At 39.5% G+C, this 16,872-nt stretch overlaps 1 protein-coding gene across 1 annotated transcript in view; it reads right to left on the minus strand.

Annotated features, from left to right (window-relative positions):
- Positions 1-1,037: 1,037 nt before the first annotated feature.
- Positions 1,038-16,872, minus strand: part of CEMIP2 (cell migration inducing hyaluronidase 2) — an 81,838-nt gene continuing 66,003 nt past the window's right edge. Inside the window, exons 19-24 of the mRNA XM_081237466.1 lie at positions 14,723-14,905; positions 11,526-11,745; positions 8,733-8,831; positions 5,072-5,226; positions 3,640-3,743; positions 1,038-3,284 (exon numbers count right to left, since the gene is read on the minus strand). Coding sequence (XP_081093592.1) covers positions 3,088-3,284; positions 3,640-3,743; positions 5,072-5,226; positions 8,733-8,831; positions 11,526-11,745; positions 14,723-14,905 — 958 coding nt within the window. The 3' untranslated portion in view covers positions 1,038-3,087. The remainder of the gene's footprint in view (positions 3,285-3,639; positions 3,744-5,071; positions 5,227-8,732; positions 8,832-11,525; positions 11,746-14,722; positions 14,906-16,872) is intronic.

Genomic DNA, 16,872 nt, shown 5'->3' on the forward strand with positions numbered 1-16,872 from the left:
CCACCCCTCCTCCCAAACCAAATACTCCATTTAATAGCATGAGGATATGTTCTCTTCTGATGGAGCCAGAGAACAAAGAAGTCATAAATACCTCCTCCCCACACCCAGGTCTAAACATCAGTTTAGCGGCTGCTTTGGAGTCATATTCTACAAGACCATGAGCCTGCCTTTCATCTTCTCACAAGCACTCTCTTCCAGCCTCTGAAGATAATATACGGCACACTGATTCAGGTGGAGAGGCAGAAATCTCACAGGAAAGACTTAAAACCCAGGTCTGTCGACATATGAGAAGGCCCTGCGTTTCTCATCAGCTGGCTGATTTGTGCACGGCCACATTTCTGGAGCTCAACCAATTGCCTCCCCTGATGGAAAATGCTTACGAACTTATAAATCATCTTTGAACACATTTTCTCAGTAGAAATAAAACAGACTGCTAGCTCCCAACTTCTGAAATGTGGCTATCAGCTTCGATAACCAATTTAACAATTTGAGACAATTAAGGACTAAAAACTGTATTTGAAAGTTCGATTAAAAGGAGACCATAGCGAAATGCTTTGTTTAGGGCGGGGAATTCTGTAAGTAATATAGGAACCGCAAATAAAAAGAATAGATAATCTTAATTTTGTTTTCCTCACAAAAAAATTATAGACTGAAGTTAAACAGTGGGCCTATTATATGAATGCAGTGGTTCTTAAACCTGGCTACATGTTATTAGCATCACCCAGAGAGCTTTAAAAAAAATTCCAATGCCCAGGCTGCACCCCACACCAATTAAATATGAATGTAGGAGCTGGGGGGTGGGGCCCAGGACTTCACAGTTTTTAAAGCTCCCCAGGTGACTTCAATGTGCAGCCAACATTGAGAACCTCTCCATTGGCCTTATGAAGATTAGTTTTACAAAATCTACTTAGTGGAGGACAATTTCCCTTCCTTATGTCTGCCCATAGGTTCTTTACAGCTGGGACAGGGAATAAAAAATGACAGATTGACTGATTGCTGGCTAGATAAATAGAGTCACACACACATATAAAAAAATATACATGCACACATATTTTTATTTATTTAACTTAGGTCCTGATCATTAGCATATAAATCAGAAAAACTGAGTGCCTTAGAACATACATATCCTCTCCAAATCTTTAAAGAGCCAAACTCTAAAAATCACATGTAAAAGATATTGGTCATAAAGCACACACACACACACACACAAACAAACTTTAATCACCTTGAGGAATGATGATTCAATAATATATTTAATAGGTAAGATTTCATTCATCGATATACAAAAAAAAAAAAACACCCCAAAACCTAAACTTTAAGACATGTGCCCTTAGCAAGAGCACTTACAGTTAGAAAGGTTTATCGGTAGCACTTTGAGGTAGCATATTTTATAAAGTAATAGAAGTCACAGAGCTGCTCTGCAGTTTCTCTTGGACATAAAAGGACAGGCCATCAGCTGTTGCTCTTGGTAGAGAAAAGTGAATTTGTCTGTACTCACTGCCAAAGTCAACCTGAACATACTCCCTCCCGTCTTGCCATGGCCATCCCTTCACTACACTTCATGCATTGTGGGTTTAGGAAAAGGTAAAGGCATTACAATGCTTCTTTCCTCTTGGTGTGGTGACATCCCAGGCTGTGGTGCCAATCTTTTGCCATATGCAGTGCTCACTGGCAGGAGATGCATGCACCTAGGGGGAAGAAAAATATGGCAACACAGTGTCTTTTTTTAATTGGCTCTAACAGTTTAGTTAAGAGTAATGGATTCCTCTAAGGCTAAAAAAAGGTTTCTGAATATTCCCTCCATGATTCTGGCCCTTAAAAGGCTCTCCCTTTTTTCTCCCCCTGAGTACAATATTTTGGGGGTATCATTAAGCTTTCTGCAATTGTCCTGCCAGGTTGGTGAGCAGTAAAGCTTAAAAAAAAAAAAACCCACACACAAAAATAACAATAACAAAAAACTGGGTGCAGGAGAAACTCCAAGAACAGACTTCCTTTGTGCAAGTTGAAACGACCCAAGTTTATTTTTGTTTTTTTTTCGGTACGCGGGCTTCTCACTGTTGTGGCCTCTCCCGTTGCGGAGCACAGGCTCCGGACGCGCAGGCTCAGCGGCCATGGCTCACGGGCCCAGCTGCTCCGCGGCATGTGGGATCCTCCCGGACCGGGGCACGAACCTGTGTCCCCTGCATCGGCAGGCGGACTCTCAACCACTGCGCCACCAGGGAAGCCCAACCCAAGTTTATAGTTCAGGAAAATGGCCTGCTTCTTTTTTTAAAAAATGTAAATATTTAGCTCAGCTCTGCATTTTAAATACAAATATACAGTCAAAACAGGCTAAAGATTAAAGCTGCAAAAATGGTCCCACCAACATCAGACCATGGTGCAGGTCAAATTTTTGCCCAATGGTCACAGATTAAAGGGATGTCTAACTCCTAAAAGCCCTTTGTCCCAATATATTCCATACTTCTTGTTTGAAAGTTGAACCCTTAGAAGGAATCAATATACAAATGAATAAAAATAGCACATGTCCGGGCAAAAAAGGGCATGAGCTGGGCCTGAGTTGCCACTTAAAACTCTACCAGTCAGTATCATACCAAATCCTCAAAGGCTGCCTGGAACCAGGGCCCAAGGCATTCCTGAACATGCCAGCCACGCAGGTCAACTGCTGACCCAAAGTCAAAAACACAACTGAGCATTAGACTTCAAGTATCCAAGGTGCTACAAGAGCTGGTCCTCTCAAGGACTCAGGCTGACTCTCAGAAGCCCCCTCCCTACCCCAAGACATCCCATTGTACAAAAGGTGAAGCACTGCTTATGGTCACTACAAAACACAGGAGTGGGAGGTGAGGAATAAGAGAACTGATCTCTGAAACATACCAGCCTAACAAATACAAATAAATTCTTTAACATTTTGTACAACTAGAAGGTGCGTGAGCCCATATTCAAGCAATCACTTTAAATTCTTTCTTTTCTCCCCTTTCTGTATCAAACAGGAAAATAGTTCTGTTGGGTTAACAGTGTCATTTTAAAATGCCATAAATTAAATAAGTTAGTTCACATTTTTTCCCCCAGCTAAGTTACAGTTAGTCTCTAATGTGCTTTTGAAGTTTGCTTCAACAGCTCCAAGTCTCTTCGGCGGACCGTGCCAGCTCTGGGACAACCATATCCATCCAGCTGCAAAGGTACGAATTGTTCAAGCAGCCCAAGGCCCTCTTTAGCAGGACTAGTAAACAGCTTAGTCCATGATGGTTTAAAGTTTCCACTGAATCCCAAAAATATGGTACTCCCTTAAAAAAAAAAGACAAAGAAAAAGTTCAATTTGTACCTCTACTAGTTCCATGCAAGATAATGTGGGAGGTGAAGCAGAGGTGCGCAAAACAAAGATGGCTATGAAACAAAAACAAAAAGAACTGTACTTCCTTACGTCAGAGAATGAACTCTTACCACCCACCTCTTGCCCCAAATAACAAGCCACGTCCCAACACACTTCCTCTAACACTGTCTCCTGATTTAGAAATTATCTTCATGATACCCACCCCAGCCAAACAAGCTCATGAAAACAGTCTGGTAGCTATACTCCACTGTAAAAATGCATATGTTGCTGGCCTCCTAAGAACTCCACAGAAGAATACAAATACAAACCTTTGTTATAAAGATTGGCTGGTTTGGCTAATCCCAGAAATACTAATGAATCTGAAATATTCAACTGCTTTATCTCTCCTCTTGTGCTCAACAGGACAATTGACCTGTAAAAGTTAGAAAATCAGAGCAAATTTCAGTAATTCAGCATGTATTTATTGAGTACTGTTCTGAACTAAATACAGTATAGAAATACTAGATAAAGGCAGAACTCAAAAAACAAACAAAAAAACACCCCACATGCCTTTTCATCCTTGCTATTACAAGTGTCCCCTTCAATGTCCCACCTAGAACTTATGTTGCTATTACAAGGGGTCTATAAATGTAGGGAAAGCAAAAGTCATTTAGGTCAGTTGACCTAGTGGATGGCTTGGGACACAGCTCTGTCATGGAACAAACTATTTTAACAGAGGTTAGTTTTGTTAGTTTCAGAATCTCTATATATCTACTTATGTTCTATTATCTATTTACTAAGTAAATGGATAAATGCCAATTCTAAAAAAAAATGAAATAAAATCTGTTCTCCATGGTTTGGTTTAAATTGCTACTTTTATTGTGAGTATATCAACACACACATTCAGATCTTTCTGTGGATTCTCTCTTCTGATCTCTCTATCCTCTGCCACTACTACACCAGCTTAATTACTATGGCTTTACGGCTTATTTTAATATCTTTTGTGTCTGCCCAACACAAAAAAAGAAAGATTTCTCTCCTGTGTACCTTTGTTCAGAGACTAACAAAGAAAAATGAATCAGACTAGGGCTCTTAAAAGAGAGACCACACACTCATTCACTTAAAAATCAATTTACTCCTGGGGAATTCCCTGGCGGTCCAGTGGTTGGGACTCCACGCTTTCACTGCTAAAGGCGAGGGTTCGATCCCTGGTCAGGGAAATAAGATTCCGCAAGCCATGTGGGGCAGCCAAATTAAAAAAAAAAAAAAAAAAAAAATCAATTTACTCCTTTCCAGTCACTTCCAAGTGACCCAGGTGACAACTTCCTATACCACAGTCATAGCACAATGCTGTCTGAGGGTTCATCAGTGGGACAGATGGCTGCAAAGGTAAAATTGTCTATAAAATTATCTATAAAATTGTTTTAAAATGATAATGAGCCTTCTGAGTGCGTTGGGTACCATGTAGACTAATTTAATACTAAAAAGTGGGATAGGAATGATCCAAAATTTGGAGCCTTTCTCCTTCCAAGAGCCTTCCCATCATTTGCAAACTCTTCTAACATCCAAGTCCTCACTTACCAATGACAAGCAACTTGGATCACACAGGCATCAACCTGAGACTAGGAAGGAATGACTATCTTTCAAGAATCCTAAATACCCTAAAAGGGTAAAAGGGCAGGTAGACAAACCAAAGCTCAAAGTTAACGGGATGTCATCTTTAAGGTACCTTATCCCTCACACAGAGCAAGCTTCACCTACCTTGGAGGGATGCTTGTTTTTAAATACTCTTCCATGAGACTGACATCAGCAAAAGAGAAAACCTTTTTTTCCGTCAACCGGAAGGGAACACTGCAGGCATCCACAATCAGGAGGAGGACGCCCTCACTTCGGAAGGTAAAGTCAGTGCCGTTGATCTGAGAAAACAAAAACATCTGCGGTCATCACCATTTCAGCATTTCCAGGATGACTTGTCTTTCCAGCCCCTTTCCCTCTGTCTTCTAAGCCCATGAATCAAATAATAATTCCCAAACTCAAACTGCATATTCCATTACTCTTCCTCTGCCAACATTTGAAATTGACCCTGTGTTCTCATAGATTTTTGCCTTGACTGGTCTTTTCTGACTGGCTAAGTTGCTACAAGCAAGGCATGGCAGCCCACACTCAGCTGAGCAGCGTGACTCTCTCTCTGCAGGCTCAGGGCCTTCATTCTTACACACGTAGTCTCTCATTGGGGTCAGAGCTTTCCAACTCAGTGATTGGTGGCAGCCTCTATACTGCAGCTCAGATACTGTCACATTGGTTCAGGAAAAATACATGTATCTATATGAAATAGATATCTAGTCAGATAGATAGATAAATAGATAGCATGCTTTAACCCACATAACCCCCCCATTATAGTTTAGATTTAGAACATCAGAGGAGCCAGATTGCTTCATCTCCTTTGTTCCATATATAGCTCTCCTTTAAAATCAAAATGGAAAAATGGTAATTTTACCAGGATTTAAGCCACAGGGTATTACTATATCTTGTTCACCATTACTGTGAACTGAAATTTCCAGTTGTCCTCTTTAAATTAATGGTTTGAGACCTTTTCAAGAAAATGGAATTCCAGATACATCCAAATCTCATTAATTCCTCAACCAAAAAGGAAGGAAAAAAACTTATTAGACTGAAAAATTATTTAACACTAATTTAAGCCATAGGCACTGTTTCTCTTTAAAATGTGTGAAATTATAAACTATGTTAAAAGCTAACAAAGGAGAGATGCTCTCTTCATTACACCTGTCCTTGCTTGGAGAAGTTATACTTAAATTTTATTTCTAATCACTAATGATCTCATAGGAATCCAAAATGGCTTTCTGCCTGTATTTAAATAGCCCTAGTCTAGAGAATGATTCTAGAAGTGCTTGACATAAAGTGCCATTTTATATTTAGAAAGACTGAAAGTGACTCAGTTATTTTTAAAAATCTGAATACTTAGAACTGAGACACATTTGATAAAAAATATACATAATGATCCTCAATGCACCCAAACTGTCCCCTTGAAAAGTACCCCCCCAAAACCTGTTACTTAAAGGAAACACAAAATTTTCCGTAAAAACTAAAGCAAGGCCATGTCCAGCAAAGACTCTTCAGGTAATGCATGTGAAAAGTATTGGAGCTAAGTGTGACAAAACACAGTCCTCTGTGATCTCTTTTAGGGTCCCAGGCACCCAGTGTGCAGCAATGGAATCAAACAATGTCTACAGACGCAGAGGAATACCCTACCTGAGATTGTGTGGGCAAAACAATATCTTCTTTAATTATCTAGTGAGCTAGTAGAGCAGAGAGACTCAGCACCAACTTGCTTCCCTTTGCAACTAACACCCACCAGATTCCATGCAAGTAGGCTGGGATGGGTTCTTCATGCAGCTGACTGCATTGAGATGTTGAGCTAACAAACTTCATACCAATAAAATTACATCATGAACATACTACAAAATGAAGAAATGCTAATGTAGGGCAATAGGTATATCTACTTGAGAAATCTTTGAGTTACATAGGGATCTTTCACTCTTTCTCTCTTTCTAATTGTGGTACGAACACTAACATGAGATCCATCGTCAAACTTTTTTTTTTTTTTTTTTTAATTGTGGTACGCGGGCCTCTCACTGTTGTGGCCTCTCCCGTTGCGGAGCACAGGCTCCGGACGCGCAGGCTCAGCAGCCATGGCTCACGGGCCCAGCCACTCCACGGCATGTGGGATCTTCCCGGACCGGGGCACGAACCTGTGTCCCCTACATCGGCAGGTGGACTCTCAACCACTGCGCCACCAGGGAAGCCCCAACGTCAAACATTTTAAGTGAACAATATATTATTACTGACTACAGGGACAATGTTGTACAGCAGATTTTGAGAGTTGATGCATTTTACTCAACTGAAACTTTATGACTTTTGATGAATAACTCCCCATTTCACGCCCCCCCTTAGGTAGCAGTATTTTTAATTCAGGGTTGTTAAAAAGTTCTTAATTCAGAGTTAAGTTCTAGAGATGGATGGATAATGGTGATGGTTGCACAACAATATGAATGTATTTCACACCACTGAACTATATACTTAAAAATGGTTAGGATGGTGAATTTTATGTTATGTGTATTTTAACACAATAAAAGAGACTGGGAAAGAAAAAAAAGAGTAAGATTTAATTTTGCTCACATATATGTGGATTTGTGAATGTGCTGTCCACCACTTAAAAAAAAACCGAGCTCCTAAGGAAACCACATGAGACTGAGCCCAGACCCTAGCTGGGTATCAGCTGGACGGCTAGATACCTCCTACCCAAAGAGCTCTTTTTTTTTTTTTTTTTTTTTTTTTGTGGTACGCGGGCCTCTCACTGTTGTGGCCTCTCCCGTTGCAGAGCACAGGCTCTGGACGCGCAGGCTCAGCAGTCATGGCTCACGGGCCCAGCCGCTCCGCGGCATGTGGGATCTTCCCAGACCGGGACACAAACCCGTGTCCCCTGCATCAGCAGGCGGACTCTCAACCACTGCGCCACCAGGGAATCCCAAAGAGCTCTTTATATAGATGCACTCAGGTCAACTTGATTTTGGACAGGCCACATGCCTAGAGCTGGTTACCTTGTGGGCTAGCTTGGCTCTTAGCCCAAATTCCAGTATTGATATGAGGCTAAGGCTTTTAACTCCCATTAACCTACTTAAAAAAGACAACTAACACTTTGCATCTTCACTTTCTTCACCTGGAAAAAATGGGAACCAGGCAACTTCAAAGTAAAATGCCGAGGAAATTTTAAAACCTTCACTTCCCATATTTTAAACAAATAACTGGGGAACTTCTTTTAAGCTTCAAAATCCAAGGTTAAAATTTCTGCATATTGATTATCTATGACAATTTTTTTTTTTTTTTTTTTTTTTTTTGCGGTACGCGGGCCTCTCACTGTTGTGGCCTCTCCCGTTGTGGAGCACAGGCTCCAGACTCGCAGGCCCAGCGGCCATGGCTCACGGGCCCAGCCGCTCCATAGCATGCGGGACCCTCCCGGACCAGGACACGAACCCGCGTTCCCTGAATCGGCAGGCGGACTCTCAACCACTGCGCCACCAGGGAAACCCCATGACAATTTTTTTAAACCAAAAACGCCTTGTCTCCTACAGAAAAGAAATCTGAATAATTACCTGAGTAATTTTAACATTCGCCTAAAAGTAATCAATAAACATAATTGACTGAGAAACAAATTTTAATAAATTTATTTTATTTATTTAAAACGCAAATGTTTAGGAGGTATTTATACCTCTACTGTATTGCTCACCACTAATAATCAAAATGTGATTATAAACAAGTGAATGTTGCCAGAGATAATTCATGTTACCAGGATAAAATGTAAAACTAAGAAGCGGAGGCAATGTACACACCAGATGGTACTCACAGAAATAACAGACAGGTCTCCACGCTGAGTCTCTGCTTGACTGGGTGACTGGAATTGCACAGGGAGGTAGCTTTTATGAGGATCACTTGTAAACACCACCTAGACAGGGAAGAAGTTCCATATCTATGTCAACTGCGTCTTCCTCCAAAAAGATCCTTCAAAATAAACTCAACTATACCAAAGCCAGTGAGTGGGTCTTTGTTTTTATTTCTGTTTTCTCTAAACTTTCTGTACATATTTCATGACCTGGAATTCTATCTTTTGATACAGGCTTTATACGAGAAGGGTATGTTCCTAACTTTCTGGAGCAATCTCAGTTTCAAATCATTGTAATCTTGTTAATAAAATCAGTTCTACAAAGGACTACATAAATATGTTTTATATCTAAATCTTTGTAAACATTTCATGCAAAAACAGTCACAAATCTTTTCAAAGGTCCTTTTCAGACCAGTTATTCTGAACTGGGACTCAGTCACTCCAGGACTGAGGAAAGAAGTGTAGATGACAAGGACTACCCTGTTTAAAAACGTTCAGGGGCTTGTACATCACCAGGTCTAAATTCCTCCACCAGACCTGCAAAATGTTCCACAAATAGAGCCACGTCTTATACACACAGGACCCTATTTCCCACCATTCTATCACATTCAACATGCAGGGCAGTTCCCTCACTTTCCCACAAGCGCTTTACCTCCTCTTCTGCTACCCTGCCTTTTCAGATGCTGTTCCCTTCCCAAGAACACCCTTCCCTTTTTCTTTCTACTCCAAATCACTGACAGTCTCCAAATCCCACCACCCACCTCCTCCCTAAAGGCTGTCTTTTCATTCAAAAGCACTCTTAACTCTTCACACAATTTAGCACTTAAAAGCATATGCCCTGGGGAATTCCCTGGTGGTCCAGTGGTTAGGTCCAGCGTTTTCACTACCATGGCCCAGGTTCAATCCCTGGTCAGGGAACTAAGATCCCGCAGGTCATGCAGCGTGGCCAAAAAAAAAAAAAAAGTGTATGTCCTTATAAATCGATGCCAACAAGAGCAAATAATCATGGCAAGAGCAGATAATCATGATATTAAGCATTCAGAAGCTGGACATTGCTTTGAAGTCTCAGGTCTGAAGTCAAAAAATTCATGTGAATTTTCCTACTTGTTTTTAATACACATGTGTTTTTGACATTCAAAACAAAAATTCCCCTCAAATTTCCAAGTAAAAGTGATGTCCCCAGATGCTTCAAATACTTCTCAACTGCCAAGTCACTAGTCGATACAGTTTTAAGAAATGAATTCTGATCAATGTTTTAAGCCCAAAGAATAAAGAATGCTAAACGTCAATGCATGGAACCATTTAACAAGATAGGCCCAGAATAGTTCTGAAGATGATTAAATTATTTTATAAATTGTAGTATTTCTTATAATAATTATAAATTATTTGAAGTCTTTTCAGTAATGAAGGACTTTCTTAACAAATTCAACTTAAGAATTAGGCTGGAAAACTTACTTCCCCACAAAGACTATCTGAAAATTTCACTTTAACAGTCAAAACATTACATAGGACAGGCAAGGATTCATATAAACATCTTCATGTACCTGGTTTATTTTTTGGTCTGTTTGTTGGTTGGTTGGTTTAGTTGAATTGGAGAATAGAGGTGGCTCAAGGGTATGAGCAACCAAGACTATGACAGTGAGTTGTCATCAGAAAAATACTTATCATATATCACGATAGGAAGCATAAATCCCCCTTCCTTTCCCTGTTCTTACTGCCTCCAATGGACAGAAACAAGAAAAATTAGAAATAAAGAACCTGTGCAATGGAAGAATTTTTGTTTTCTCAAATCACTTATAATGATAAGAAATAAAAATAAGGATTTAGAGGTTTTCTCCATATTAATAGCAAGCATTTCTGTGGCAATAAGGACTTTTTAAAAATTCCTCTAGGCCAGTGAAACTAAAATGTGAACATGTATCAGAATCACCTCCAGGGCTTGCTAAAGCACAGACTGCTAAGCCCCACCCCTGAAGTTTCTGATATAGTAGAACTGGGTGGGACCTAAGATTTAGAATTTTTCATAAGTTCCCAGGTGATGCTGATGCTGCTGGCCTGGGGACAAGTTGAGAACCATTCTTCTTGACCCATGTTTGTTTATATAAAGGTTAAAGATCAATTAGGGCAATATTAATTCTGTATTTCTTTTTCACCTGGAATTAGTCTGACTTCCTTCGGAAACCCCATGCCTGATTTTAGCTCATACTTTGGATTTACTTTCATTGCCATGTTTTCTCAAGATCTAGAAGGAGACCATCTCATTAAGAATATGTCACAAGAAGCATTTCACTTCTAGCCAAAGTCAGTTTGTACTTTTAATTACAGGTAAACATAATAGCACATGCTTCAAATTAATGGCTTTTCATCCTGAAGGAAACAATTTTCATACGAGTGCCTTTCCTGAAGATAAATTTCACACTTCCAAGAAAACAAATTATTTTTTGATATCACTGACATGCAAACGTAATAGCGATACTGTAATGGAATCACATCTGAGAAAGAAACGATGACAACCAATAAATCCACAATCATCCAGGGCAAACTGATATATCACAGGGGGAAGGTAGTTTTATTATAAATTTGGACTGGTTTGCTTCTTATGAGCATCACATTCTAGAATGGGCCAAAATTCAGGAGAAACCATGCAATATTTATAAACTGGCAGCACAGATGTTTCCAAAAAAAGAAATGTGCTGATTGCACACAACCTTTTGACTTTTTCTCCTGGACCAGAGACCACTTTTATTCCCTGTTTACCTGATGGGTTCCGCAGCCTTGACAGAGTCCCTTGAGCATGGATGGCATTGGCTTGAGTGCTGATGGCTTTCTGTAATACTGGGGATATGCTTTGGCCATGCAGTTACTGATGTCTTTGGAGTCTGTTGCTGCCTGGATCTTGACTCTTTCGCATCCCTGAGATGAACAGTAACTGTGACCATCCCTGTGGCTTTTGGCTTTTAGATACAAAAACAGCAACCTGCACAAAACAGAAACCAGTCCAACGAATGTTAGATTAACTTTCAAAAACCTACAAAAATTCCTCAAATAAACTAATGGCCAGAAGGGATATTCCTCCAATAAATTAAAATTTTTTTAAAGAAAAATAAACTACAAAACCAATAAAGTTGTTTCCCTTTCCTTTCTACCCTCCTAGGGTTCTAAGTCAAATGCAATACCACTTTAGAAAATATTTTGATAACCTGATTCAGTCGTTATGGGCAGTATCAAAGTCGATTTCTGGTTTGAATTAGTTCAATTAGTAATTTAGGAGGATGGAATTTGGCTTGGCTCAAAAATTCCTTGGAAAACTTTACACTTGAGTTTAGGATTTGGTAAACTAGTGTGGTTTATTCTATTTTTTTTTCTTTTGGTTTACAAATTGTTTTGGTTTAAGGCACAAAACTGGAATAATTAAAACAGCAACTGTGAGACTTGTTTGGTTAAGGCCAAGATATGGTCTCAAATCAATTCCTGTGATGTTTACTAAAAGCAGATGGGCCTGGGGTCCTTCTGTCTGTACTTTGGCCAAAATCAAGCGAAATGAACAGTCCTACCCATTCCGAATTCTCCTCCTACTGCCAAGATGAATGGAAAAGCAACTTCCAGGCAGTAGTCCAATGTCTGTCAGCAAACCTAGGCCTTCTAAACCAAAGGAAGTCAAGATTCTAAAAAGGACTTGATCAAATGCGATTGATTATTGGAGTTCAAGAGTTCACATTTATTTATTTGTTTGTTTGTTTATTACAGTAAACATTTATTGAGGACCTTCAACATCCCAGGCCCTATGCTGAATGATTTGCATGAACTGTGTGCTCTTCAACCTCACAACAACCGTATAATATAGCATTTTTATTATTCCCAAATAACAGATCAGGAAACTGGGGCACAGAAATATTCACTAAATTGCCCAAGATCACACAATTAAGTAAGGCAGAATATTATATAAAGTCAGGCAATCAACTGCAATTCTCCAATTGCAGTCATGAAGAACCTTCTATTTATAGACTCAGCTCTGCTTGGCAAAGTAAGAGCCAACAAAATAGAAGATCACCCTGGATCAGTAGAATTTCCTGGTAATACTTGCTTTCCCAGAGGGGGACCCACACTAGCTCAACTTTCAGAATTGAGGAAGGCAATGCAACATCTAAAGTGCCTGGTTTACTGAACCCTTACATGACAGCCCATAGCAGTCCTTTCTTTGGAGACGTCACTCTTCTTAAAGAGTTCACATTTTAATATGAGGTCAATGAACAACACAAAGTTGTGATGAGGTGAAAATCAGCCACTGTTCCAACATCCAGTAATTTTAACATATATATAAGGAATGACAGGGACTTGATTAGGCATGGGACTTTTGATATATAATTTAAATCATCAAAATGAATAGAATTAAAAAAGAATTTGGGGCTTCCCTGGTGGCGCAGTGGTTGAGAGTCCGCCTGCCGATGCAGGGGAAACGGGTTCGTGCCCCGGTCTGGGAAGTTCCCACATGCCGCGGAGCGGCTGGGCCCGTGAGCCATGGCCGCTGAGTCTGCGCGTCTGGAGCCTGTGCTCCGCAACGGGAGAGGCCACAACAGTGAGAGGCCCACATACCGCAAAAAAAAAAAAAAAAAAAAAGAATTTGAACCTCAAAGGCTGAAGGACTCTAGAAATATCCAGATGAAGAAATACTTCCCATCTTTTTACATATCAATCATTAATTCGTGATCACCAGACTGTCCTTACAAATTTGGGCGTTCCATTTATTTTTGTGGAAAATCAACTGAGAATGTGGCAGTTCTATTGTCTATAGAATAAAAGCCCAACTAGGTTGCTGAAGTTGAAATCAGAGATAATGATGATAAAAAAAAGACTTAAGCTTAACACTGGCTGCTGCACCAGCCCTGAAGGGCAAATGAGTTGCATCTTATTCAAAGGTTAACAAGACACTTGACTGAACCCTAACCTCATTCCCCCACAGTCAGTCTTGCCACCCTTCTTTCCAGTAGGAAATTTTGTCTTTCCCCAAACATGCCGTGCCATGTTCTTCATGCCTCCATGCATTTATCCACACTGTCCTTGGAACACCTTCCTTGTCTCCTCCTAGTCACTCCTCAAGAGTCAGCCCCAGTGTTATCTTCTTGGGTTGTCACTGGCCACCCAAGGCTGAACCTCTGGGTTACCTCAAAAGGCACACTATAGGACTTGCAGCATTTAAACCTTTTGCCCTCTGATTACTTGCTTTACATGCCCACATCCTTCAATGGACAGTGAATTTGCAGAAGAAATGTGCCTTATTTACATTAGTATCTTTATAGTACCTAGACAATGACATAGAGTAGAAATGCCAGCTTAAGCGATGGATATTGAAGGAGCATGCTACTTTCTGGAAGAGTACAGGAGAGAGCCTACCATAACCCAAAGGCTGAGAGACTGTAACTGGATAAAAGCAGACAAAGCCAACAGGACCCCAGGTGAACAGGATTAGAACTAAAAAGTGGAAAGATGCAGGCTAGAGAAAGTTGAAAGCAAATATGCCATGGTTACACAGTGATTTTTTTAAAACTCAAGGTCAACTTGAGAGATAGTCTTAAAGGAAGAGAAAAATGAGCTTTCACTAAAATATGAACTATATCATATGGAAATAATCATCTTTAGAGTCGTTATGGAAAACATTATCTTAATTTTCAATTGGGCCTACTGGTTCTTTATTGACAAGGATAATTTCTCTTTCTAAATCGCCTTAATAGGTAAACAGCAAACATCTCACTCGATTGCTACTGACAACTGTAATTATGAGTCATTCTAGTTCTCTTCTAAACCTCTAATGGTGATGAGCAGAGAATTACCCACATCAGCTGCTTTTCTAAGCAGCCGTCACATCACAATCTATTCTTAGTTACACTGAAGAACTAGTAATTTCACCACTAAAGAAAAACAGCAATAATTCTCATTCACTGGTTGCCCCGAATTACCCCGTGCTGGAGTCAAAATAGAATTTCCTCTCAGACTGTTTCCTCTGCAATTCCTCCAGCGAATGCAAGGGCTCATACTCTTCCATTTTGGATAATGAGCCATTATGCCGCTGTAGAAAGCCAAAGGTAACCTGAAAACTTGTGTTTGACGGATAGCAGAGCCCAACTCGAATCCAGTCATTCCTATTTGAGACAATAAAAACATGAATTCACATATGAGCCAGTACATTTTGAGTATTACAGCATATGTAAATTTTAGCCATGGTCTTCTCCTCCCTAAATTTCTGCTGTGTATGGAGCCACTAACAATGAAAGCCCTGAATCCTAACACACTAATGAATCATCGACTTTTACATGTTACCCAAATTTCTCTCCTCAATATAGGTACAACAATGATATGGCTTATAAAAAATTCTTGGTTTCAACAGGACTTCAGGGAATGTGAATAGAAGCTGGATAAAATGTACTTAGATACTGCAAGCAGATAATAAAATTGAGACAGTTGGGTATAGGTATACTAAACTGGAAGAAACACTAAGAGCCTGATAGTGGAAGTGTACACTGGTAAAACCTTCCCAAAGAATCTTTTTATTCATAAATATATTTTTATCTTTTATAATTACATTAGGATAAATTGTTAGTGGTAAATTTGCTAGAGATAAAGGTGTATGCATTTTTAAAGTCTTTGATGAATATTACCAAATTGCCATAGTGTTGTTTCTTACCTAATGTTCTAAGATATAAAATTAATACTTCTTGAAAACCATTAAGAATATTTTCCCCTTTTTTATCATTTCTTTTTTTGGCATTCTTTAAGTTGTGGCAAAATATACATGTGGTAACATAAAATTTACCATTTTAGACCTTTTTTCACTTTACAGTTTAGTGACATTAAGTACATTCACAAGGTTGTACAACCATCACCACTATCCATTTCCAGAACTTTTTAATCATTCAAAACAATTTTAAAACAACATGTAACAATGCCTTAAAATTGTTCACACAGATTTCATCCAGTAATCCCACTAATAAATTAGAAATACAGGCCAAAAATGTATAAGAAAAGATGTTCTATCCAGTATCATTTGTAATACCAAAGGGGGGAAAGGGTCAGGAGAAAAACAATCTAAATGTTCATAGGGGAATGGAGTAGTTAAATAAATTTTGGCATATTTATATGCTCAGAGAACACTTGAGGGTGGAAAGACATGAGAACCCTATAAATATTTATAATGCCTCAATTTGATTAGAAGAATTATAGGTTATTGTAATTTTTTAAATGTTTTTCTGTATTTCCTTATTTTGTTTAATGAATAAGTACAGCTTTTATAACTTTTAAACTGTTATTTTCAAAAGTGCCACTATGACAAAATCCATGACCTCTCTATAATTATATTAAATTTGGAAAAAAAATTATCCATCTCCTCCTCTTGCCTCTGCCCATGATGTAACTTTTACAAACTTTTAGATAATTAAACAAGGAAAGCTGGACTGAATTTCAAGCCCATATAGAGTTTTGAAACTTCTGGGCTCATCCTTTTTTTCACTTTAAAATCTTTTTACTTTCTTAGTATTTATTCAAAAGTTGTGCCTTGTATGTGCAGAACCCTGCATACCATTTGATTATAATACCTCACCTCAGATTCATAACCTGTCAGATATAACTTTTTGGATTGTGGATCACTATTTCACATATCTCCTCCACCCTCTCTGACAATCATTTGTTCCTTCATTGACTTCTAGGCAGCTCACTGATGGGGGTGACAATATCAGATTGGCTTTTAGAACCCGCACCCTGGACACAATGTGGACCAAGGAGTGAAGGTGGAGGGAGGTGGGGAGACCGAGTAGGAGGCTGCTGCAGGGATCCAGGCAAGACAGGATAATGACCTAAACTCAGTCACAAGCAGTGACGGTGGAAAGAAGTGGAGAGATTTGAAAACATTAAGCAGATAGGATCAACAGGGCTTGGCCACTGATAGGATGGAGAAATGAGAGAAAAGAAAGAGGAAAGGATGAGTCCTGAGATTTTTTTGGCTTGGTTGACTCAGTAAGTGAAGGTGCAATTGTCCAGCAAAGGCATAGAGAAGGAGCAGCCAGTGTTACAGGAAAATAGTAATGGTTCAGTTTAGAGCATGTGCCAGAGGCCT

This window comes from Mesoplodon bidens (assembly GCF_964165515.1).
Source record: "Mesoplodon bidens genome assembly, chromosome: 6".
NCBI classification, from domain to species: Eukaryota; Metazoa; Chordata; class Mammalia; order Artiodactyla; family Ziphiidae; genus Mesoplodon; species Mesoplodon bidens.